At 37.1% G+C, this 26,108-nt stretch overlaps 1 protein-coding gene across 2 annotated transcripts in view; it reads right to left on the bottom strand.

The window, feature by feature from the left end:
* Nucleotides 1–222: 222 nt before the first annotated feature.
* The window catches only part of TEX10 (testis expressed 10), a 64,480-nt gene continuing 38,594 nt past the window's right edge, over nt 223–26,108 (bottom strand). For both annotated transcript variants that reach the window (XM_068936345.1, XM_068936346.1), the window contains exons 11-16: nt 19,744–19,832; nt 18,435–18,568; nt 6,137–6,217; nt 2,308–2,489; nt 1,111–1,321; nt 223–457 (exon numbers count right to left, since the gene is read on the bottom strand). In XM_068936345.1, the coding sequence (XP_068792446.1) occupies nt 344–457; nt 1,111–1,321; nt 2,308–2,489; nt 6,137–6,217; nt 18,435–18,568; nt 19,744–19,832 (811 nt within the window). In that variant the 3' untranslated portion in view covers nt 223–343. The remainder of the gene's footprint in view (nt 458–1,110; nt 1,322–2,307; nt 2,490–6,136; nt 6,218–18,434; nt 18,569–19,743; nt 19,833–26,108) is intronic.

The following is a 26,108-nucleotide window of genomic DNA, read 5'->3' as shown; positions in this document are numbered from 1 at the left end:
CATAATCATATTACATAATTGTAAATTTTTTAATTTATATGATGCTTAGAAATCATAGGTGATTTGGAGTCAAAAAGTCTCTTCCTTTCTCTACTAGCACTTAAGCTTCAAGGAGGTTGGATGTGCCTTAGTTGACCCTTCACTGTGGTCACCACATCTACTAAATACTACTTTAGTGGAAGTTGTTTTACTTGCTTAAAGAGAATGGTAAGAGATATGCAGTTCTTTGTAAAATTTTTATTTCGAGTTTCACTTACAAAAAAATTGACAAACTTTGTTCCAACATCTTCCATTCAAAACTAAATAGAAGTAAATGCTTTACAATATATGTAGTTCCACCTCTTTAATATACCGTGCTTATAGGGCCAGGTCCCTGGGAATGAGAGGCAAGGTAGATGTTGAAACAGTAATGGAGGTCTGTTAGCCATTGCTCTTGAACTTCACCACTCTTCAGAGTCTAGAAAGAAGGGAAAGAACATAAAGCTCAATTTCACCAACAGTATTTGTCAAGTTTTGTGGACTTCGTTTTTACAGTTAACCAGCTGCTCTGTTAAAGGTTCAAGACAGGCCTGTTCACCTGCACACAGTGGCATCTTTCTTCTTACTTAGATATTGAAACATGGTATGTCTGTTAATACTGAAATAATAAAATTTTACTGTTTGGTACACTAAGTCAGTGTTACATTATGAAGTATATGAATTACACCAGATGTGCTCTCCTTACTCTTGATTACACTGGCTTGCGTACTTTCAAATTCTGGAATTTATAGTCAATAAAAATGCAAGTAAGCATGGTGCTACTTAAGGCAGAAAAGCTCAATGCCCCCAGTCTTCATGAGAACTGTTACCAACAGAACAGCATAGACAGTCAGACTTGTTGCCAAGGGTCGCTGGATGAGCGCAAACTAAACTTCACAACTGCCTCGTTTGTGTGATGACTACAGCTGTTCAGACAAGTAGCAGCCTACTATGTGAGCTGCACTGCCAAGACAAAAGACAACTGTAACTTGTTTTTACGATTTTTTTTTTCTTAAGGGTTTGTAATAATTTTTAAATATAAACATGAAATATATCCATGTAGTCTCTGGGAGACAGCAAAAAGTTTCATACCATAATGTCCTTGATAATCTGTTGCACCAGAAATTCATTTGTTGCCATATGGCTCCTGAGCTGACCATGTTGCATTAGTAAGCGAAGCAACTGAGCAACAACAGGCAGTTCTTCCTGACAGATCCTGTTCACTTGAAGACTCTGCAGCATCAGTCTCAGTAATCGGGGCAGGAGTGCTAATGCAGAAATACATGATCCCCACAGCAGATCCCTGAGAGGAAAAGAGAACAAAAATTGAAATGATCAGAGACACTTATTCCAAATATGCTTCTGTGACTTATCTTCTCATCTGTACAAGAAAATGTGCCTCTATGGTGAGGGTAGCAATCATGATTATATTTACAAATAATGTTGAAGCAGCAAGTCTGTACCAAAAAATGCTAAACTTGAAAATATTCTAAAATTCTGTTCAGCGCAAGGAAAAAAAAATTAGGGTTCAGGATACAAATGTTGCTGAAGTTCTTACACAGCGTAATCTCTGCTTGATGTAGCAGGGAAGCATTTTTTAATTTCAGTTATAATTCAGGTGCACTTGAATCTTTAAGACTTGCAAGAAATTAAACAATAAAATCTGCTTTTTGTAATACACATTGTAAGTGAAGGAGGAATCTAGCGTTAAACACATTTTAAAACTGAGCTTTGAACGACAGTTTTCTTGTACATGGAAGTTACAGGAAAAAACTCAAGTTTAAATTGTTTAAAGACATTTCTGCTGCAGAGGTAAGCAAACGTATTTAAATCTGATATCTGTTTCTTTTTTAATCAATCAAATGCATTGTCAGTCTATAAAATGATGCCTGAGAAGTTTTGCTAAAGCTTGAATATTTAAGTTATAGTGCAAACTTACAAAGCCAAATCCTTTACACGGTGCTTTTCAATGTATCTAATGAAACCAAAGGTTCAATCTAAAGATTAAGGTATAAACATCTACCTTTCTAAAGTCAGTACTGTTCTGACATCTAACTAGAACAATTGGGATAAGTGAAAGCTTTGAGATGAAAGTTTCAGTTACGTTTTTAAATAATTCCAGCTAACCTTACAGATTGTGTTTCTTAAATCCAAATGCTATTTCAGAGTAAGGAAGAAGGACGAAAAACAAACAGGAGAAAAAGAGTTCTGTCCTTATATTTTTACATCTCTATACGCTTGTGGTTTTAATGGGAGAGACAATTAAAGCAATAAGAAAAGCAACATTACCTTTTCTGTACGTGTTCTGCGTCCTCTTTGTCTAAAGTTAGCAGAAAGTACAGAAGACTATAACAACAAGAGGCTAAGAACTTGTGCAGATTTTCATTTAGGATGCAAGCTTGATCCAAGAGCTTATTTATGGCACACAGAACAGATCCGGCTGTGCTATCAGGTATTACAACCAATCCGACCTGTGTTAAAAATACAAAGTTTATCACTTTTTACAGAATTTTGTGCTGGTATACAAGTGTCTAGAGCAAAATGTCTCTCTTATCAGAAATGTTACTTTGTTTCTGCTGAAGTCAGTACATGCTACTGCATTTTTTAAAATCCCTATTTTCCTTAGAAAGTGACACCCCTATCAATAGAAGGGGGAAACCACAAATTAAATCCCTGTTAAAAAGGATGAGGCAGATCTTGTTTATTACGTTTTGCAGAGATAAGCAAACAAGGGATAGGTAAATATGATGAGCAAACCAAAAAAAGTGCTTAGCGGTACACTTTTTCCTTGATTAGTATAAATGAAAGAGATGGCCTTGTGCCTTTCTAAATAAAATGAAGAATTCTTTTATTCGCCCCCACTTGAAAATCCCAAATCCAAAGCCTGGAATTTAGAAACACTTCCTTCCCTATGAAAGACTAGGTAAAAATTTAAAGGCTCCATCCCTTCCCAATATTCCTACAACACTCAGGCCTTTCAGAACTCAACTGGCTTTTCTGTGTGTGATGTTACAAGCTAAGAAAAGACGACAAAAAAAAAATCTAGAATCAATTTGAGAGCACAGATTTAGGGTATTTTCTGAGCAATGCAACTCTGAGGATTTTTTGACGTTTCAAAAAAAACCAAACCCAACAGATTATCATGCAGAAGTTTTAATAAATTACTCCAATTCTTAAGCCACTGGATTTCAAATAAAGTGATAAAACAGGCAGCTAACAGCAGCAGCTGTAACAAGACAAGAAACCAGTATTTCCATTCCATCCCTTCTAAATAAGCACTCATCTCAAATGTATCCAGAAAGAACACAATGCTTTGAGCCAGTGTTTTGAAAGATGTTACAGACATGCACAAGAAGAATCAGTCAGAACAGGTCTTTCCTTTTAAGCATATATCATGGGACAGAGTAGCTCTTCCATGTCTTGGAACAGCAGTGTGGGGGTTAATGAAGTAGAAGAAAACTCAGATTTATTCTCCAGAAAGAAAAGCATCTACTGGATTGTCAACAGGGCTAGTCTTAGAAATTCAACATGCTTGACAGGAATGAGAATATTATCAGTCGAGTTAAATTAAAGCTAATGGAACATATGCTGGGCCTACAGCTAGGGCGATCTTCCAAGTCATTAAAATTAGAGTATCAAGATCTTGAGAAAGAACTGTATAGCCACAATAAATAAAATAATTTGGAAAAAAAAGTCTTTTTTTGGATAGAAGTGGTGAAGTAAAAAGTGATTTCATGTTTGAAATGCTACTTGTAACTATGCTAGATCTTTGTCCCGCTATATTATTAATATTGTAAAACCATTAAAAAAAAAAATCACACATTGCTAATGCGGCACCATTTATCTTAAAAAAAACTACTTTCGGGAATGTTACAAAAGCCTAATTTGCTCTGTACATCAAGTACATTTTTTTAAAGCTATCAGATACAGTTGGTTTGCTTAACAAGGTGGGCTGTTACTTACAAATTTTTAGAAAAACACCAATGAAGTACAAGCTAACAAAATACAGTGTATTTCATTGGTCCGATTACTTGTGGGATGATAAAAAGAGAACAATGAAAGGCTCAAAACTTCTTTATATTTCCAATAAGACATTAGAATATTATCTGATGGAACATTAGTAGATTTATGATTACTCCAAAAAGTAGAAGGAACTAAGGCAGTGAAACCAAACCCACATCACCTGGACTTGAGGAGAAAGTACACTAATCATCAAGTTCTATTAAAAAAAAAAAAATAAATAAAAAAAACCAGAAAACATTACAAAAGACACTGCACAGAAATTTTCTTTAGATTTCTAGGCTGTTGAAACAAGTAACAGGAGAATTCTCCAAAAGGTAAAGGTAAAAAGAGCCCTCATAACATCAAGATACGAAGAACAAATTCAGCTCTAGAAATAAATGTAGTGAAGGAGGAAAGAACAGTGAGGATGCATTGAATAGGTCTCCTGATCAGTCTACTGTACAATTTCCTACTATTTGCTGAGAACTGATTGTCATGCAGAAGATGGTGGTCTACTACAGAGACTGGTGCAGCCTGCGAGAGGCAGTCCCAAGTGGGTTGAAGCAACACCCTTCTAGGCACACTCCAGAGCTCTTTACACTTTATCACTACCTCACTGATGCACACTTGATTTAGCCAAAAAAAAGAAGGAATACCGGTGGCTGGAGGAATGACACTTACTGTACCAAGCAAGTACTTTCCAGGTGTGTAAGTCATATAAAATGACAGTTGTAAGACCCAGGCAAAGTTTGACACACGGTGTCAGGAACACGAGCGTGCCCTACAACGCGTGTGACAGTGCCCAGGGTCTTTGGATGGAGGCCACAGGCATGTGTGGAACTACTGGAAGACAGAAGCAGCCTACAGTCACTCTGCTGCACTCCACTGCCAAAGCAGGAGTGCAGCATTTCCTCTTTGTATTGACAAGGCAAAGAGCACAACAAATTCTCATCCCAAGTTGACCTCACATCAGCTAGATTCAGAGTTAGAGGTTTTGCAGATGGCATTCCTGTGTGACAAAGATTATCTATGACTTGGCAAGACCTTGCTGCATTCCAGAGGATAAGGAGGCACCAAATAACCATTCACCAAACTAATAAACGATGATCTTGACCAACCACAAATAGGAAATAAGGAGAGTAAGCTAGATGGGTAGCTGTATATAAAGAAGCATTCTGAAGATCAAATTAGCCAACCTCTTAACACCAATGCCAATCACCAAAAATGGAAGATGCGATGAACTCAGCATTTCAGTTTATGCAAATCCGGTAGATAAGACAGCTCAAATACGTTTCAGTACAGGATGTTGCCTACATACGGCCTTCTTTCCCTGCTAAGTGATTCAGTTACTGTCATCAGCACATTAGAGATCCTGAGGCAGCAGACTAATTAACTATGAAATCCACTATCAGAAATGCAAATACCACTTAACACTTTGCTTTCAAAGGTCCATGTATTAGAACATACAAGCTGATTCTAGAAGCTGTGATTTAACTGAAATGACCCCCCCACCCCTCAAAAAAAGAAACACAAAAAAGGAATAGTTACAGATGAACCATTTCCTATGGAAGCTTTGGACTGGGAATTTTTCAGTAGGCATCATGACAGTGACTTGTGAATACTTATTAGATCACAGAACTGTTTCAATAACAGGACATACAAGTCCTTCCTCTTAGCAACAAGTCTCAAAGATAATCCATCTTCAAACTCTGTAACTGACAACACTATTACCCAATACTGGCCTTGGCATCCCCATCCGGAGATTAGGGAGTGTTAGGATTTGAAGGAGAAAAAAAACCCGTAAAACTCATTTAAAGTTGCTAGTTGCTCTTTTAAGAAAAGCTTTCATTTATGGCTGTCCTAGTTTGAAAAAACAAGCTGAAGTATTCAGAAATCAGAGGATAAAAAAAATTATATACATTTGGATACTAAAAAGTCAGATATTTTTTCAAACTCCACTAATTGTGTTGAAAATTTTCAAATATGCTGAAATTATACATAGAATATATGAAATATATGGAAGAAATGGTTTTGAGGGTTATTCAGTCTATTACAAAATTGAACATGAGCAAGTTAACATTAAAAAAAAAAAAAAAAAAAACACAATGTCACTTACCAAATATTTACAGATGCCAGTCTGGAGAATGTCAAAACACTGACTTTGTGAAGGTATAGTGGACAAGCTGTGACAGATCATCTGTTTTAATAAAATAAAATTATATTAAGTACTTTAAATGTAACCAAACATCTCCTGTATATTCATACTTCGATAGACCTAAATATAAAATATTTACAGGGACATGGCAAGTTTTGTCTCTAAAAGTGTTGATTCTTTTCAGTGTACAGTAACACTGTCAACATAAATTGTTCAGTGTTTAAAGAAATGAAGACCTATATCATTAGTTTTGTTGCTAGAGGTTGAGGGACGGAGAGAGGGACGGAGGACTCAGAGCTTCACAGGTCCAGACTGATATGGAATGCTATCAATTCACATGGAAGCCCACAGAGGTGGATTAGTGCCTTATTTCTTTTCTCATCCCTACTATGTTTTTATTAACAAACTTTACAGGTAAGACATGTCAGGTAAAGAGTTGAACAAGACCCCGTAAAATGCTCTATGGCCCCAGCATAGGATAATGAAACCAGAGCGCTCGATCTGCTAGTATCCCATACTGCAATCCCGGGCAGATCACTTTGTGTTCCTCTTTTTCCTCCCACCGATTGTATTAATTTGCTAACCATTCAGAGCTGCAATCACCTGTCTTTATGCACACTGCTTATCACACAGGAGCGTTAAAAGCAGCCTCTAGAACACAATGTAAACAGCATTATTAGAACGATTATCAGCATTATTAGAGCATTAGCTGTAGAGACTTTCTGCTACCTACAAGGAAGATCAAGGAACCAATATATGAGGAAAGAAAATTTGTGTTTGCCCTTAAAGAAATCAGAAAGTGACTAATGAGATCAAAACTTTGAGGGAGGCATGAATTCAAGTCCCCAAGTGGTAGTAACATCTTGAAAAAGCAAGAAACATTCTAAGATACCTTGCTGACTGACTGAAGAATGAACTAAAGAAAGCTTTTACAGAATGATTTGAATTGAGTGATAAAATTCTGTGATATTGTCATGGCTTTGAAATGTCAGTTGATTCAGGGAAGGTCAGGACACCTAAGCAAGAAAGGATGATAAAACAGAAATCATCATCCACGTTGTATCAAAAATAATAAGTTATAACCTTTCCAGCTGAAGAGACCCCCCCAAAGAAAATTTAGAAAAAGAACTATTAAGATCAAAATTCTGTAGTATTAAATTCAATCCAAAGTAACAGGCATAAGACAGTGTTGGTTTAATTTTATCAATAGAAATGGAGCGGCTGGATCATTTGCAGTGATTAAAAAATAAAGTTCAACCTTTTTCAAAGCTAAATGTCACACATGCTTTCAATCCAGCTCATGAGAGCTGACCAAATTCAGGAGAATTCTTAAAGGCATCTTCTTGATAGAGCATAATATTCAAAGGCCATCAGAACACTACTAATGTTAAATTCAGTATTACAGATGTAATTGTGCAAGTATGTTGTGTGACTAGTAGGACTCTACTCAGGAGACGGTTTTGTAGACACTCTTGTATTGAATACTCGTATGTCTGATAGTATGTGTTTGTTTAATAATAAACTATCATTATTATATTGTGCACTACAGCCTGGACGTGGTAGTGTTTTTGTGCACTGCAGTTTGGAAAATGATAAAGTACAAAGTACTCTGGAATATTGCCAAGTAAGGCAATAAAAATGTTTAGATATTAGCAGTGTCAAAGAATGAAATAAAGTTGAGAAAGAGGTTACAGTTTGCGATTGTCAAGGACAAACTTTAATGCCAATCTAACCTAGAAATTTAATGAATAACACTTACACCAAAGGTAAAAACTACACTGATGAAACATGTTGGCTGACATCTTAAAGTTGAGAGGCACTGCCAAGACAGGAGGATTGGATTAACCTATAAAACGGATCATGAGTCTGACGCTGAAAGTAATTGATACAGGAAAAACTCAGTGAAACAAAAATGCAAGGATATGCACTTACAGGCTAATAATTCTGTATGCAGCCAGGAATTGTAACAGTGGAAAATGAGGTGAATGTTCTGTGCATAACAACTGATCACAAGATGGTCAGGATACAACCATGAAACAGGCAAACGCCAGTCTCAGATGCAAAAGTAAAGCTAGGTCACAATAGAAGTAGATGAGTTCAGTACTACTATGTTAGATCCTGAAATAACCACTTCTGTAATACTGTGCAAAACAGGAGTTGCTCATTTTCAAGAAAGATAAATTCAAACCAAAACAGGCATAGAAAAACTACACAAAGAATAGAGAGCCCATCTTACAGATGTAAATGGAAAGGACTTCACCTGTTTAGGCTGACAAAACTATAGCTGAGAAGGGATATTATTACTTACAAATATGACAGAGGTGAAAACTGTTGCAGAAAAATAAGTATTTAAGCTAACCAAACAACAACGTAACAGTGATGACCATAGCTAGGAATACAGTTGGGATGAAACCTTTCAGAATTTTCCTTCCTCGTTTCCAAGGCGAAATGCGCACATAAAAAGAAACTCCACTGTTACTCTTAAGACAGATCTCGGTATGTTTCTCAAAGGCGTATGCTATGCACTTGTGACAAAATGGCACTAGATGTAACAAACTAGGGAGAACATTTTTGTTTTTATATACACATACCTGAGGTCAGCAAATTAAAGATGTAGGAGGCAAGTCAGCCAGACCCACCTAACAACTTTACTCCACATCTTCAACTGCGTGTTGAAGACAGGTATTAATACTTGACCGTTAGGACTGTGTCCCTAGAATAGCCCTACTAATCCGTAAAAGTTCTCCCTTAAGAAATATTCTTGGAACTTGTCATTAAACAGGTACAATTCATTGGCACTCAGACTTTTCCAGCACTGACAAGGAAAACAGGCATCACAGCATCAAACAGTGGTTTACTTAAAAGGGTTGTGGCAGTACGTGAAATGCTGGTAAAGTTATTTTTTCATCCTTTTAAATCCTTCTGACCCTCAAAATAGAACATTCATATATCCAATTCTACTTTTATAATATTAAGTGGGAGTAGGGATCTTTTTCACTTCTATAAATTAAATCCCATTTGACATGGCCTTCCTAACAACTGTCTGTTATAAAGAGTGAAACTTAAACATTATTAGACATGGAAATGAAAAGCAAAGAAAACAATTAGCACATAAAAATTAGCATTTTTCCTGACAATTTATTTTCCTTAGGCAAGGGTTTGCATGATGTTTAATTTCCATGATACAATGTCACAGTTGATTCATTATTTTACATTTGATTAGCATTTATCACATTTTTGGCACATTCATAGATTGGTTTTGGACTACAGGATACTCTTACATACGGGGGTTAACTGTTACCATTATGCAGCAAATACTACGGGCTTCATAATTTACTGGTAATTTTTCAAACCAAACCTTACTGATCAGGCAATGCCAACTACCTATCATTTAACAAGCCGCATAATTAAAAGAGCATGTTCCCTAGTGGTGCTTCAGGCAATCATTACTACACAAACCTCCGTGCCTTAGTACAGCAGTACTCAGATGGAAGCCAACATTAGCCAGCTAAAACACAAGAAAGGCAGGAAAGGCAGGCTGGGAGCACCTCTTGCTTTCTGGAGATCCTAACACCAAGGAGTGGACTGTGATTTTGACAGGAAGGTAGCTGTCCGAAAGCCAAAAGCAAGTGCAGATACTAAAGTAAGGGCATACAGTAAAGGATTATTTGGCCGCCTGACACGGGAACATTTTCTCAGGAAGTTAGTGTTCCTTATTTCAATTGTCCCCACCCTGTTAATCAGATCTTGGAAGATGGGTCAAGTCACATGCTGCTTTACTCACATCTTCAACTGGATGGGTAAATGCATTTTTGTTGCTGACAACCAGCTTTTGTAACTCTATACAATCAGAGGAATCCATCAGTTCATATTGGCCATCTGTAAAACGCTCTCGACTCCAAAAGACAAAGTTAAGAGGAACAGAGGACTCCCAATCTCAATCCGAGGCCCTTATGGCAAAAGGAATGCTGACCAATGATGAACCAAGAGGAAAGTTTTATTCATATATTTAACTGTTCCCACTCCCCAAATCACTCAACGCTTCCCATAAAATAACATGATAGATTCCCGACTCAAAAAGCCTATCACCATCTTAATCCTCAGGGGAAATACTTTATCAGCAACTCTTCAGTGAAAATCTGCATATTATTTCTAGCTTAATCACGCTGTGAAGTATTCTCTTTTTCAAAGAAGCAAATATTCAACTTGCTCTGAAGACACACATGCGTGAGCACAGAGAGGAACCAAGTAAAACAGAAAAATAATGAATCAAACATCTTGGATAGCCACAATGTGAAGCCAGATCAAAGACAGTTTAGACCAGCAGACCACTTCCCAGCATGCCTAAGAACACCTAAAGGAAGGAGAGAAGTGATTTTATTTTAAAACATAGTTGGTAAACACCAGACACTATATCCTAATGTGAACTCTGAAGTATACTTTTCAACCCACAGCAACATCCATATCAAACATTGGTAACTAAACTGAAACAGGCTGTTCTGCAGTCAGTTCCCAAGACACTGTGAAATGACCGTTTCCAGCAGGACTCTATCCAGTATAACATGCTACTGCAGAGCATACAGAAAATGAGAGGTTTTCAGGTGATGGGGCAGGCAATGAAGCTTGCCATCTAAAGCTTGGCCAGCATCCCCCGGAGCACCCTAGCTTATCAGACAGCACACTCTGGACAGGTGCTGCTTCTCCTTCTGAAGTAAATTGATTTGACAGAGCAATATTAACAGTGCCCTGGCTTGTTGAGAAAGCTGCCTACAACAAAGAGATCTTTGTTCTTCTGCCTAAGCTAAGCTCACAGGGGTGGATGTGAAAGGTCTGATTCAGTGACTCCAGGAAAAAAGAAAAAAAAAAAAATCTTACAATCTCAGTAAAATAAAACCTAGGTTAAAAGAAAGAAAAGTCTCACAAGAACATTACATACAAGGGTAAGAGCAGAAAAAAAAAAAAAAAACTTTGTGAGGCTAAATTTACATTCAGTGTAATAGAAGAGGAAGGCAGAAGCTTGTTTAAGAACTACAAATATTTAAGTAAATACAGACATTATGTTCTACATCTCGACACAGTACATATTTCCAAAGATTTAGCGTGACTGTGAAATACAGTTAACACCCAACTGCTGGCTCAGAAACAGAGTAACTGCAGTATAGAAACTTACCTTGCAGTTGTTGAATTGCAGTAATTGCCTATATATGCAGGCTCCTAGGCTGTGGCAAGAAGCCTGAGGCAACTTAGTTAAACCTATATCAAAAGTGTGCTAAGCAAGGTTATCTCTATCTGCCATTAGCTACAAATGCACAGGTGACAATCCTCATCACTCATCTACTGTGCAATAATTTCATCATGCGCTTAAATCTGGAGACCAGTAAGATTCAGTCCCGGGAGACAGAGAACTACTAACTGGCAAGAGAATCTTACTGTCTCACAAAATGACAAACATGTCTGGAATTACTTCTTTCTTTTGTGACAAAAACAGGTTTTACGCTCAACAGCTAATGTGGTCCTCCCGGAGAGAAAGCCATACCTGAAGAACAGCGAAGTTCCAGTTCTCTTTTCAGAGCCTTTTTATTAACACAATTCAAGAAAGAACAACGCAAAACAAAGCTCGACTACGCAGAGAGCTTTTGTTTCATCCTCTTGCAGCCACTAAAGGCCTTTTCCTCACAGCTCCGCAGCTCTCTCCTAGCTATAAAATGTCACCACAGCTGTTTCCTCCCCCTTGAGGATGTCTACCCGTCAGACCATATGCATGATGGTCAAAATAAACTTCTAATTTTCTAGTCTCCAAATTCACCTGTCCACCTGACCCCAAACAAACAAAAGAGCTTGTGTTCCCCCTGAAAACCGTACATGACTAAGAAGCTAGCTCTCGTCCTACAAAGCCTATCTTTTTGCAGAAATCAGTTCAGTTATCGCCAAATAGATTGTCAATTTATAGCACACACTCCACATAAGCTAAATGTATGAGATGCTCTTCATGCACAGTAACTAAGGAGATGTTAATTCACATGTTAACTACGTGCAGCAGCATATGCGCTCCCAGCTCTAAAATGGCCCAAGATACAGGGATATCAGAAGTACAAGATAACAACTACAATGGAGCACTGGCCCTAAGAGCCAGGGGTTTTTTGTTTTTCAAGTTTTATATCTTGATAAGAAAATCATGGAAGAAATATTAAAAAAACCTGCTCGTTTCAGTGAGCTTTATTCATTTGGTGAGACATTATAATTATTTCTATAATTTCTCCTCTGCTTTGTTTCTTTAGCACTAACAATATTTTGCAAGTAAAAACATTGTTTTCATTTATAAATATTAAAATTGAATATGATGTGGTTTTACAAAACAGTAACAGGCTTGCATAGAATCTTTCTCCCCCCTCACCTCACCTCACGGGGGCTAAGAATTATAGTGTATTTCTAATCAAAAAGGGCTGCTATTTACCCTTGTTTTCCCAATGTAACTCTAACTTTGAAATCTCAATAAAGACCACAAACTGCAATCTTGCAGGAACTTCAGCCCCAAATCTGTCTTTAAAAAGTTCAGTTTTTTTTTTTTTTTTTCCTGGAGTGTTAATTTCTGCTTAAAGTTAAGCTGCAGCGCTGTAACACCATTTTTACTCTTCCAAGAGCATCCTCATAGAACTTTAATGTATATGCATTGGCTTTCGATTGTTATTGATTTGTCTCAATTTTCATTAGCATGCTAGTGCAACTATTGCCATCAAAACCCTTTATTAAATCAACTTTTCCATTTTTGGCACACATTAGTAAATTATACTGCACGCTTCCCAATATTTTTGGATTCAATTCTGTTTTTAATAGCAACTGTCCTTCCCTTGTGTTTGATCTTAAAAACTTTAAACACTTGAGTATTTTATTTCTTCAGGTCAGCTATGTGCTGAATATAACTCTGGAATCTAGACTTTAAGCAGAATTATAGAATAGTAAATTGCTTTTCCCCCCTCAAAATATTCAAATGTCACAAACGTCAAACATTATAACAACAGAAATTATCATGTATACACTGTTACCTTGTAAACTGCTCATTTCTGTTGGCGCTATTTCATTTGATACTGATAGGACAATTCAATTATAGAGGAGTGAACAATATTACTGACAAACACTATAGATGCAGTTAAAAAGAAAAAAAAAAATCGGAAGCTTCCTCAGCTTTAGGCTGCAATAAATTATTCTGGAGTCCCATCTATTTAAGCTGCAGGGATACGATTTTAAATGATTAGCTTTAATAAGGCAGAAGTCATTTTAAGTACAAGTTACTTCAGAAAACAAACCAAGGTTTCTGCATTTACATTCAATCTCTTTCAGACAACGTATGAAAATTAACCTTTACAGCTACACAAAATGGCATTTAGTGTAACTGCCATTTAGTGGCAGTTACACAAAGTGGCAATCCAATGACGCTTTGATTATTTAAAAGCTTCCATAAAAAATAAAATGGCTTTGGATTTCCAGTATCCCAACAACCATTCTCTCTAGACAAAAAAGTTATGACCCATAACCATCTCAAAATGGTTTTGCTATAAACGATGTAAAAGTATTAACTCCTATCCAAAGTGCATTTGTTTGGTCTTTTCACTGAGTATTCTTAATCACATGCAACCAAGCGCAGGGGTTATAACGCTCAAAGTTCAGACTGCCAGCTGAAAAAGCCTTAAATTATCTTTTTCCTTTACACAAATTGCTCTTTCTCCAGAGACATCTCTTTTCTCCTTCTGCATCTCTGGTAAGTATATGTTAAGTTCCCTCTTACAGTCCATCATCTTTAGAAACGCGTACCATTCATTGCACAAGACAATGAGTTAGCAACAGAAAGCTGGGCCTGCTTTCCACTGGATTTGAAAACAGCAAGCGACAGAACCAACAAACCATGGCTTTCTATAGATTCACGTCGGGAAACCTTAATTCCCTTTTCCATTTCCTCACCACAGTAACAGCTGGGGTTAGTGCTTCACAAGCCCTACGATACCTTCCCCCCTGCAAAAGAGAGCGCCTGCTGGGGCCAGTCCAGAGCTACGCCCATGTGGACTGCCCAGCTGGTTGCTGCCAGAACAGAATGCAAAAACTGAGTTCTGAATTCCTTTGCACTAATCTAGATCCTCTTCTCTTCTAGCTGCTTGCTTTCACATAACTTACAGGAAACTAATATTTGAAACTATTCTTTCAGTAGATCCAGTCAAAAACCAGCCAATGCTTTAGACAAAACTAGTGGCAGAACAGAAGAATAAGGAGGATGGAGGGACTAATAAAAAGACTAATAAAAAAGTCTGATTGCTACAGAAAAATCAGGCTGCCAAGTAAGTTCATCAGTTCCTTATTAATTTCACCCACAATTAAGCATTTCTCTTCTATGAGAAATCCCTGAGTAACAGCTACACAACAGCCTCTTATTTAGGGACAATTCTCCATATAAAAGACAGGCCTGAAAGCTGCCTGATCTGCAGCCAATGGAGGGATCTATTCACTTAGCAGATACAAATATCTTGCTTAATATTACAGTATCACCATGAAGTTGCTGCTCAAATGAGCATATCTTTTATCCAGCAAAAGAAAGCACAAAAGGTACAGCATTCAAAAGCCTCTCTTCTCAATTCCACCAAAAGCCCAAATGTGAACAACTAAAACTGAATTTATTACTTCCTGTAGTACTTATTTAAAAAATAGTTTTGTCACAGCTAAAAATCTTGATTCAGAAATGGTGTCACTGAATGGGATTTGGAGTCCAGATACCTCACGAAACAGACTTCTCACTAGACCTTTCCTGCCTGTGATGCAAAGTCTCCCAGCTTGCTTCAACATTATTGCATACCATAGTATTCACCTGGCCCTAATATATGGGAAGACACCTAGTACGTTAGTAACCCCATGCCTACCTTAGGGAACGAGGCATAAAGAAAATAAGGCACACTATGATCAGAAAACAAAGAGGTATTTCTCACTAATATTTTCATTTTCTTACTGAGAACTTGAATACTGATGATTACTGGATGTTTTTCCTCCCAACAGCAGAGTAAAAGTTTTCCATAAAAAGCAGCACTTTTAAATGGAAAATTTGCCAATCTTCTACCAACATTTTTAAGTATCTTTAGTGCCACCAGCTCTCCCACCATAGAAGCATCTCTTTTAAGTAGATGTGGAAATTGTTCCACGTTAAGAGTAGCTAAATTTGAAAAACATTCTCCTGTAGAACAACAGCATCCAGTCCTTGAACTGCTATGTCCACTTTGGAGAAAGTGTTCTCCAAACCTACCACCGCTATCCCTTCCCATCCCAGGAAAAAACACCATCTAAGCCTCAGCCCCCAATCCTAACGCACTTAGCGCCTTCATATCACATTGTCCTCCAGGAGATCCTAAAAGGTCTTCTTGATTTGCTAAGTCTTTCTTGCCCCCAAGGACTACAGCTCTGGGTTTTGGGGTTACTTTTGTTGTTTTATTCTGAGAGGAGAGGAGCTTGGTCAATACCAGGTAGAAACTAAATTTCTCCTACAAAAAGGATTTCTATGTAACTTTTGGCAAATCTTGAGGAACTGCAAGGTTCTTTCCAAGGCTTTTGTTTTGTTTTAAATTGTCTCAGCCTCCAAATCCCAAAGTTTTTCCTGGACTGCCGTCCTTAGAACATCGTGTTTCTGAATTCAGCATGAAGCAGAATTTAAGGGTCAACATGTTTGAAGCTGGAGAACTGTAATCAACAAGGAACACTGCCAAGAAAAAGAGAGAAACCCCCTAAAACTTACTGAATACTGCACTGTACATTTAAACACACGGTACATATTTAAACATAGAGAGAACAAAGTCATCTAAAAGCCTAACACATTTAAAATAGAATTTTTAAAATAAAACTATGCTAGATTATGTATAATTTACCATACTTATGATTGTCTCTGAAGCAAAAAAGTCACAGTCAAGTGAAAAGAGAATGAAATCTTATGATTTATAAAAGGAAGAGTCTCCATTAAAATTGATCTTTTCTCCCAGAAAAGATAATGAAACTTGGGGCACAGATTATATCAAAGACCATTATGACTAATGGGAAAAGAGTCATTAGCAGAGGCAAGAGGAAAGGATATCTCAGTTTCTCTCTGGTAGGAAAGCAAGCTACTGACCAGGTGTCTCTACAGTTCTATCTGCAAATTCTGTTGAAAAGAGGCCAGCCCACCCTCCAAACAGCACTACAATATTACCCGTCCTTCTGGCAAGCATTTAATGTGAACAGCTTGCTTCAAGACCACACAAACGCGACAGCTTACCAAACAAAAAATAAAATCTTACTATTCTCAAAAAAAAAAAAAAGTAAAAAAGAAAACAACTGTTCATGGTATCAGATACAGTCCAGTTCTCTGTTAGCTTTCCTCTCCACAATCATAAACATGCTTGTGAAGAAAAACCTCTCATCTCCTTCTCCAGCTCAGAGTTGTAAGTTGCAATCCAAAACTCCCTTGATTTAAAATCTACAAAAGGCAATGGGGTCTAGAACGTCCCATCACTCTTCACGCACAAATTTCTGATGCATGGAGTGTTTTGTTCTGGTTCTCTCTTTTTCTCTCTCACATAACTTAAGTCCCCAGAAAAGACTTCAGGCTGATGCATAAGTGGGTAAAAAAATAAAAATGCTCCTGAGGGTGTCCAAGTCCCCTTCCATGAGCAATTAAGAATATCCACCTCTGCTGAACGACTGCTATACGCTTCTGAGGGTCTGAGAAAGCCCCTTGGATCTTTCCCATGAAAAGGAACTCAACAAAAGCACACCTTGCATTTTATGTGAATAATGACTCTCTCTGATGGCACCAAAGCAGTGAAAAGATTGTACTGGAAGTAAATCAGACCAGCAGGCAGGAACTAAAGGCACAAACAAGCTGTCTATAATCAAACTATTTCAGCATCTGTAAGCCAAAGTAGTCCCATTCATCCGTAAGTGAATGCGTTTCCACTGTGTGATTTCTTAAGCAACTTCGAAAGATTTGTGGAAGAGAAGTGAAAAGAATAAAGAGAGATGTGACACATGGTGTGGCATTTTCAAAAGTAAGTCAAGTCCCTGGGAATATAAATCCTGCAGATGTTTTTAATGGGATTATGCTAACTCTTTGAGAAACTTTTGCAAGTTACCTCTCTGGTCAATTCACAGAGGAACAGTCCTGCATTCTCTACAGGACAGAGGAAGAGAACGTTCTAGTCTTTCAACACTGCAGAAAGAGGTATTTTGGTGAGAAAACTACTCATTACTGCCCAGAAGAGCCAAAGTTTGTGTGTGTGGTAAGGGTGGGGGGAAGATCAGCAAAAAAGCTTAGCTGCCCTTCAGGCCATCTGACTGAAGGCAGGACATCTACGGATATATGTAAGTCATTGTATCAAATGATAAGTTTGCTTAAAATACTTTTATATAGATAATAGCATATGTGCCACATATGCCACAGACTGTCAGTAGTTTTGGTAGATTATCACTTAATCTTTATGAATTATAAATCAAGAGAAAGATCTTTTATTTTTGGCTTTCATGGCAGTCTTTTTGGTTTAAGAAATCAGCATAAACCTTACAGCTACACTACTATTACACTCCTCCCACTGTATTCATAACATATCATGAATACTTTTAAATTGACATATGTCATTAAAATATGATTTCACACCTTAAGATAAAGTGGTTTCTGGTGGGATAAGCAATAAAAAGTTGAGTCACAATGAAGACTACTATTCATCAGTTCCGAAACAAATCTGCTGGCCTCAGATCCCTTTAGAACCAACAATAAAATTAAGCTTTCAGTTTTTATGATCTTATAAGCAGGTGCTGAATTCACAGTGAAGTTGTTAATCCCAGCAAACTTTGACTGAATAAGCATACAAAGTTATTCTGAATAAGTAGCAATGCCAACTTTAATATTACTTACCAGTAAAATTCTCTTTTAATGTGCTTTTCGATTAACAGTGGAATTTACTCCCAAAGAAAGCTTTCCATAATTAGTATTTTTGCAACTAATTATTTTTTGAAAGCCAGAACTTATTGCTAGTCTTAATCTTATTATTAGGATTCTTCCACCAAGGCTTCTACCCATTCTTTCCAGAAGTACTATTTTCATATTACCTGACTGAACATTCGCCTTTCAAAGCGGCTTCCTTCAAAATATTACCCAATGGCTGTAGAAGAATGTTAGCAGTTTAACAGCCATAATATTTTCACTCTTTTTCAAGTCACGATAGGGTTTCAGACATATGACTTAACGTTGATGTATTACCTCTGTCACAGCCCAATGGTGTAAAAACTGGTCGAGATCAGTTAGGTAAAGACGGACAGGTGAAAGCTGTGTCTGGCTAATGTGTGGCTTTCCTCTAATGCCCTGAAGACTAGTCAACTCCTCTCTTGAAAACCCTAGAGAAAAAGAAGCAGTAAAACAGTATCACAAAACAAGTCAAGCGCTACTCTACTTCATTAGCCTCCTTGACAAAAAATGTCTTTTGATGGTGTCCACGTAACACTTTTTGTTAGAAGCATTTGCTTGATACTTTAAATCAAGTAAATCACAACATGAGTTGTGATTTCCAAAAGAAAACAAAGATATTTTAAAATCAAACTATACTGTAGTATAAAAGAGATCAAGAGGCCTGCATTATACTGCTATTTTCACAGTATTTATAATTAAAAATAAAAATGAAAAAGCAAAAACACATATAATGCAAAACAGAATTCACTACATATTTGCTTTAACTCAGTAACTTTCTAATATAATCATAAGATATAAAAAAAAAAAGGCTAATTATTTCTAGCCAAGTATTATTTTGATTTAGTAAAACAAGACTACAGCTCCAAAACAGTTTAAAAGTCACTTAGTTTTTGCCGTCATTCGCTGAGCTACCAATACAGCTGTCTCTTAATTGTTTTAGACAAAAGAGAAAGGTTACTTTTGAAAGCAAAGTAGTTGAACATTACAAATGATTTTAAAGTGATGAGGAAAAGACGCTTTCTCTTTACCACAAGAGAAGCTATTGAAAGATATTTCCCAGTAATGTTATATCATTATAACCACTGTAATTTTCCAAAGTTGTATCACCACAGGAATACTACTCTGAGTATGAATTTCGCATCAGAAATAATTCTGTTCACACGAGGACCCAGGGCAGCTCACTTTAATGTACCTTCATTACTGTTGATGGAATGTTTTCAATACTGTAACCCCGTCCATAGGAAATCCAACAGGAACTCATTTATTCTGTTACAAACCAATATAAGGCATTTATTTAAATTTGGAAAAACAAAATCCTGCTCAAGTCATGCTAAGTTCAGATTTTCCTCATTTTTGAAAGAAATTTGCTACACATCAAGAAAGAATACGCAAACATGATGCCCAAATGGCAACTCAAAGTGTAAAAATGGGGTGTTAAAAATCAGATCAAGAGTGTAAAGGATACCTCTTAACAAAAAGATCCAATAAGATTAGAATTGCTTTTAGGAAATACTACACCATTCATCCTAAATTAAATCTAGCAATTGTCTACAAAAACAGATTTCCTTTGTTAATTCTAAATTACGACATTCACAAGGATTACCTATAAGGGTTGAAAACAAGAAGCTGAAATAGTCCACATCATTCACTGAATTATCCTGCACTTGGCACTTCCAGCCCGCAAAGGATGATCTACACAAAACCAATAGCAGATAGGTTACTAAAAACAATATAATTAAGAATTCACAATTACATATACTTAACAATAAATTAGCATGACTAAATTGTTAATTTTAGCACTCCTGTTTTCAGCTGCTGTTTATTAAAGTAGCACTTTTAATAGCTTCAAAACAGTACTTGCTCTTTTTAAGATGAGTAATATTGAACGTTGTGCCCCCACATGGGGTTAGGTTGTTATGTAGATTAAGTTACTGAGATAGCACATTTTCATAAATACTGGTAAGAGCCTTAATATGACAGCCATCACAAAAAATTTAATTAGTTTTATTTCCCTTATTTGGTAAAAGTCATTAGATTATAAAGTTGAGCAGTATTTTTCATTGTATCCAGTCTAATTTTGATATAGCTGTTTACATTAACAATAGGTCCCATTTAAAAGTCCCATTCACTGCATACTTCAGAATAGCTAAAGCTATCAAACAGAAAATTTAATTTAAACTTGCTTTGGAATTTTAAATGTATGAAGGAGTATTATGCAAAGACAGCAGCAAAACCATTATTAAGGCTGTTTGACACTTCTCTTTTTAGAGGTAACCTGTAAGAAGTGGCATGCCAAATCATATTTTTGTTTCTCAAATTAGAAGCTATACATTGTTGTAGAAATTCAGTGCAAACTGAGACACCACTTATCACTAACTGGTAGTGTCCTACCTGTGTATCAGTGCAACATCTTATCTGTGAATAACTACAGAACCAAGAGAAAGCCAGGAGACGAGAGCAAGTGAATCTGACACATGATTTTTTTTTTTTCTTCAAAATACTGCAGCTTAGCCCTACATCATATTATACAAAATGCACATTATTTAAATTTACTTACATGCTGCTTTTGGCTTTTCTGCTTTTTGATGTAAGAATTTGCTTCCTGTTCTTAGTCTTGCTAAATTTCAATGCTTTGGAATGCAGTTTTGCAAGCCAGCTAGCTGCTTTGGGATCACTTTTATTTTTTCCCCTCCCCTCTAATTATTATCTCCTAACAGCCAAACTGGTTTTGCCTTGGGTAACAAAATTACGGAAAATTTGTTTTCCAGAGATTTTTCACAACCTCACGTTTTAGGAGCAGAATCATCAAATTTGGCATAACTTTGGGCCAGGTAGGTACATTTTGCCACCCCCATGAAAATCTATCCACAAAGTTTCAGCATCTGCAAAGATGACAACTGGAATATGCATATGCGTGGAGCTCCGCAAAGAAAATGGGAAGGTTTTTAAAGAAAATTGAGGCTTTAATCAGACCACCACCTAGGATAATTAATTCTTGAAAAAAAAATTAGAAAGCACAACTAGGTCAGAGAGAACAGAAATTTAAAAAGCTTATTAAATAAAGTTTCCATTGCACATTGTATCTTTAAAGGCAAATCCTTGTTTCCAAGCTTATCTCAGACAACCTAGTGATTTTGCACTGCAGGTAGCTCTACATAGTTCCTTTTAGCTCCTAGGAAGATTTCTGTCGTCCCCTGATGCCTGGCTGGCTGCTTCCTTTTCTTAAGGTGTAGTCTCTTGGTCTCGCCACATAATACAGGCTCTCAAGGCTAAGCTGCCACTGCACTCGGCCACCAACCCCAAATTCTCCAGAAACATACCCCCTGACCATGGCCAGTAGTGTCCACAAGAGCAGGAGCAGTTTCCCCCTTCTACAAAGCGGGTCCCAGTCTTCTTAAAGCAACACAGAGAAAACCAAGAACGGAACATAACTGGCATGATTCATTACAGCATCTAAGAGATATTTCACACAAACTCACTCAATAAAACTAGCAAGAAGTCTTGCAATCTATTTCCCCCCCCAGATTCTACATGAGGTGAATATTCACACCAGAATTGAATCCGGATACCAGGAGAGTAGAGTACATCCCATTCAGCACGGGAGAAAAAGTTACCTGAATCAAAGGCAGAGGGAACATGAGCCAGACTTCAGGTCACTCATTGAGCCAACACAGCAAGACTGTACTTGGGAGCCTGAAGAGAAATTCAGGAGAATATAGAACTTGCTGGAAAAGGAAACTGTGGTGGAATCACTGAGTAAAATGGTGGGAATGCAAGAGGTTGGAAGAGATAGATCAGATGTCAAGCTGCAAAGGGAGTCAGAGAAAGGTGAGAACAAGGACTCTTGGGCAGGAAGACAGAAAACATGGAGAGATCTGATGAGAAACCTGAGTTCAGAGAGAAATCTTCCAAAAGGCAAGGACTGCTGACAAGACTAATATTGATGACAAAAGAATAGGGGGGCAAGACATCAATTTTTTTTTTTTTTAAAATCTGATTAAAGGTAGGGTAGAATACAAAGGGCTAATCAGGGAAAGAAACTCAAAGAATAAAGACCACGGCTAGTTAGCTGAAAAGAACAGAAGTGGGATAAAACTCTCATATATAGCAGCATGAAGAATGCTTTCGTGTTACTCATACACCAATCACCTTTGAAAGAAGAGACACAGGACATATTTCCAAGGTCATCATGGTGTCTGGATGAGACCTTCCCCAATCACCTTGTTCTTTAGATAAGAGTATGGTTGCAAATTAACTTCCTCCAGTTCCAAGTTTTTTGTGAGCATGGCCAGTACTATGCCAAAACATTTACTGATAACATCAGGTATTTTCTGTAATTAGATCATCACTCACCTACATGAAAATACACCAGACTACAAGTTGAAAGCTACAAACCTATCCGGACTGCAGAGAATGACACAGAAAGAGCTGAACGCTATTAATCTGACCCAGAGAAGGAAAAGTGTGCAGGATAAAAAGTTATGCTCAGTGAGCAAAGTTCTAGGCAATGAACTTCAGGTCCCATCTCTACCTAAGCTCAAGGTAGACTGAATCTAAAAGATGCAGAAGGAGCTTCTGAAGGTATTGCTCCCTAACCTATAGTCTTGTTCGTCTTGTCAAAACCTCTGACAAGTTCTAGGAATAAGGCATGCCACTAATTAAAAAGGAGGGTGCCCCACTGTATCTTAGACCCTCCAATACACTACTCTGTGAAACTTTAAAAGTATAGAAGGTGTTCCAAGTCCTGAAAAGGTTCCAGTAATCAAAATGCAAGCCCACAATTCCAACTTTTTTGGAACGCCTAGCAATAAGCACACAGTGAAACATGATAGCTATATAGTTAGCCTGGTTAGCAAGCCCACAAGAGAAAAGGCAATCCTTGATTTGGGACAGAGTAACGCACACAATCCAGTTTAAAATTTCACACTGGAAATTCTGTGACAACGAACAGTAAGTACTTAGATTCAAATTCTCAAGAGGAACCAAAAAAAAAAAAACCCAAAAACGTCTTACAGCTGTGCTAAGCTACAATGAGGGGAAGCACATAAAAGTGAGGAAAAGCTCGTTAAATAGAAGCAACTAAAAGAAGCAAGTATTGGTGGCATGGAGACCACTAGAAGGTACCACAACGGAAGCACACTGCCAGTGCACATCATATATTAGGAAAGGCTTGAGAGCATATCAAATGAAGCTGTCATGGCTACAAAGCATGCTTCAGCTTCTGGCTTAAGCCGCATCCCAAAGAAGAGAAGTATAAGGACAAAAAACCATGGCAGATTCAATTAAAAAAAAAAAAATACTTCTCCCAGAACAAGAGGAGCAAAGAGCCTGCTACAGAGTTTAAAAGGAAGAATGCTGAGAGCGCTACGACACTGTTAAATGAATGCTAACCTTCCCTGTTCACTGCAGAAAAAAAATGAGTAGATTCTTATCTCAGAATGATTCTTTTGGAGGCTCATCAGAAGCCCTGCTGGAACTTAAAGAAGCTGCACAATGCACTGCGGAATCCAAGTAAAACAGAAGCAAATTACCAGGACAAGATGGCATTCACCATGCAAGAGAGCGCATCTACCAAGGGAAGTGGGAAACATGATAATAAAATTAAAAAAAAAAGTTCCATGGAGAATCGGGGGAACTACAGGTCAGTAAGGCTCACATCCACATCAAGCAAATTTGTGAAATCTATAATGAATGACAGAACAGGCAGACATCTAGACAAACACAGAGGAAGCAACATGTCCGTGAAGGGATGTCTGACCTTACAAAACTCTTGACATTATGTGAGGGGATCAAGCAGCACGTACATAGGGTTTTAAGGAAACTCAGCAGCTTTGCTTAAAATAATTAGCATGGACAAATAACTGGCTGAAACTAGGAAATAGGATAGGAATAAATGGCAGTTCTCACAAGAGGGAGGTAACAAAATAGAAGACATCACTGCAGCACTGTATAAATGGCTTGTACACATTGTGAACATAATACGGAGTTCTGTTTCCCCTCAGCTCAAAGACAGTATTAGAAGCAGAAAACATACACAGGAGGGCACCAGGAATAATCAGAAATATGGAACAGCATCCACGTGAGGAAGGATTGCATACACTAGGGCTCTTCAGCCTGAAAAAAGACTGAGGTCTACAAAATGGTTTCCAGTATCTTTAAAAGGAGAAAGACCCATGTGATTTCCACTCCTCCACTTGCAGTGCCAATCCTTTGCTTTGAAGGGAGAAAACGCTAAGTACCCTGAAAAATCAGCTCCTAAACAGTTCCTAATGAATTCCTAAAAGTAACAGGTACTTCTATGATTCATCTTTGCCTCAGTTCTTTTGCTTAAATTGGGAAAAATTTCACCTCATCATTTCCTACAGCAGTAAAAATACTTGAGCACAACAGAGGGGAGGCAGAGAACACTGTTTTTTCCAAGCGGAGTGTGGACATAAAACAATAAACAAACCATGGAGCTTTCTACTGAAACAAAAAGGACAAAAACATAACATTATGTAAATACTCATGCAGTGAGCATGAGGCATTCAACATACTTGAGCATGGAAAATAGTATGTGGTCATGTAATCAAAGGCTAGGCTAGAATCTCACAAATAAAATCATAACAAATTAATACTGAAACCAACACATTTCTAATATTTCAAACATAAACAGAACAATATTACAGCATAGAAAAAAGTTTATTTAAATACAAGTCTAGCCAGTTATTAATGCCTCATTTACCTTAGAATCCAAGCGTCTATCATGTAGTTAAAGCTGCTGAATTTTAAGGTTCATGTTAGAGCAAATTGGACTTCAGAATATTTAGAAGAAATTTAATTCACAGAATAGATGTTGATATACTATAAACTTATTATAAATTATTTCAAAGATTTTAATTATCCATGGTAGTGTTAATATATTAAACTAAGAACCATGCGCAATTTCAAAATAGGTTTTCAAGATACTTATAAATTGTTAGGCATTTAATTCAAAAAAAAACCCCCTCATTTACAGATGAAGATAGGTTATAAGCATGTTACAGTTTTCCTTTTTTGAATACATTTTCACTGACAATGGGAATCTATTATTAAATTGCATATGAGGGACCTCCTCAGCCAGCTAGTTCAAACCTACATTAGCTAAGACTAATTGTGTGTTATAATTTCTATAACGTTATCTGTTCTCCATGAGAACATCTTTACCGAGTTTTAGGGTTGCACCTTTAGGTAACCTGTTCCATACACCAAATGGTATTAAAAGAAAAGCTGAATCTCATCAATTTAAAAATCACTACTACTCTTCCCAATAGCATGGCAAATATGTCTAAATTGCAGCAACTGTGAAAAACACTCCTTTTATCACTTGCTGCTAGCTTTTCTTTTGGATACAGGCCTCGCCACTTATATTCATATTGTTATTTTCAGGTTAGCTTATACCATAGGGTTGCAAATTAAAACAACCAGGAACCTGCAGTTTGCGCACAAGTGGTTATTTCTCAGCTACAACCTATTATCTTTGTTTCCTGACATAAGCTAGATTCCAGTTGATTTCTAGTTGAGGTGTAAGGTGTTCATTTTAACATATGAAGTCATAAGGGATCCTACAGTATTTCAAAGGTTTCTAACAGAGGAGCTCTGATGCATCTTGCTGCAATAATTTTAGAAATTATCATCCTTCCATTTATTCTCCTGTAAAATATATTGTTGAGAAACTAACTTGGACAGTAAAGTTTTTCCATTTTTTGATTCAGCACGAAAATTGAAAAAATGGTCATGAATTTCAAAAAATTGAGTTTAGTTTTCAAGTATTTTTAAATTAAAACAAGGAAAATAAGATGAAAGATTCTAAGGCATGGATACCCATTTATTCATAAATGGGAAGGTTACAGAACTCAGGAAGTATAAGGTCAAGGATCTGGATTTTCTGCTCAAGGAAACTAAAATCCAATTCTTTCACCTCCCAGGAAAGTGCTTCAGCTACCATGA

This window comes from Struthio camelus, chromosome 2, assembly GCF_040807025.1.
Source record: "Struthio camelus isolate bStrCam1 chromosome 2, bStrCam1.hap1, whole genome shotgun sequence".
NCBI classification, from domain to species: domain Eukaryota; kingdom Metazoa; phylum Chordata; class Aves; order Struthioniformes; family Struthionidae; genus Struthio; species Struthio camelus.
Note: the sequence above shows the minus strand (reverse complement) of the source record. Positions and strands in the feature narration are given on the sequence as shown.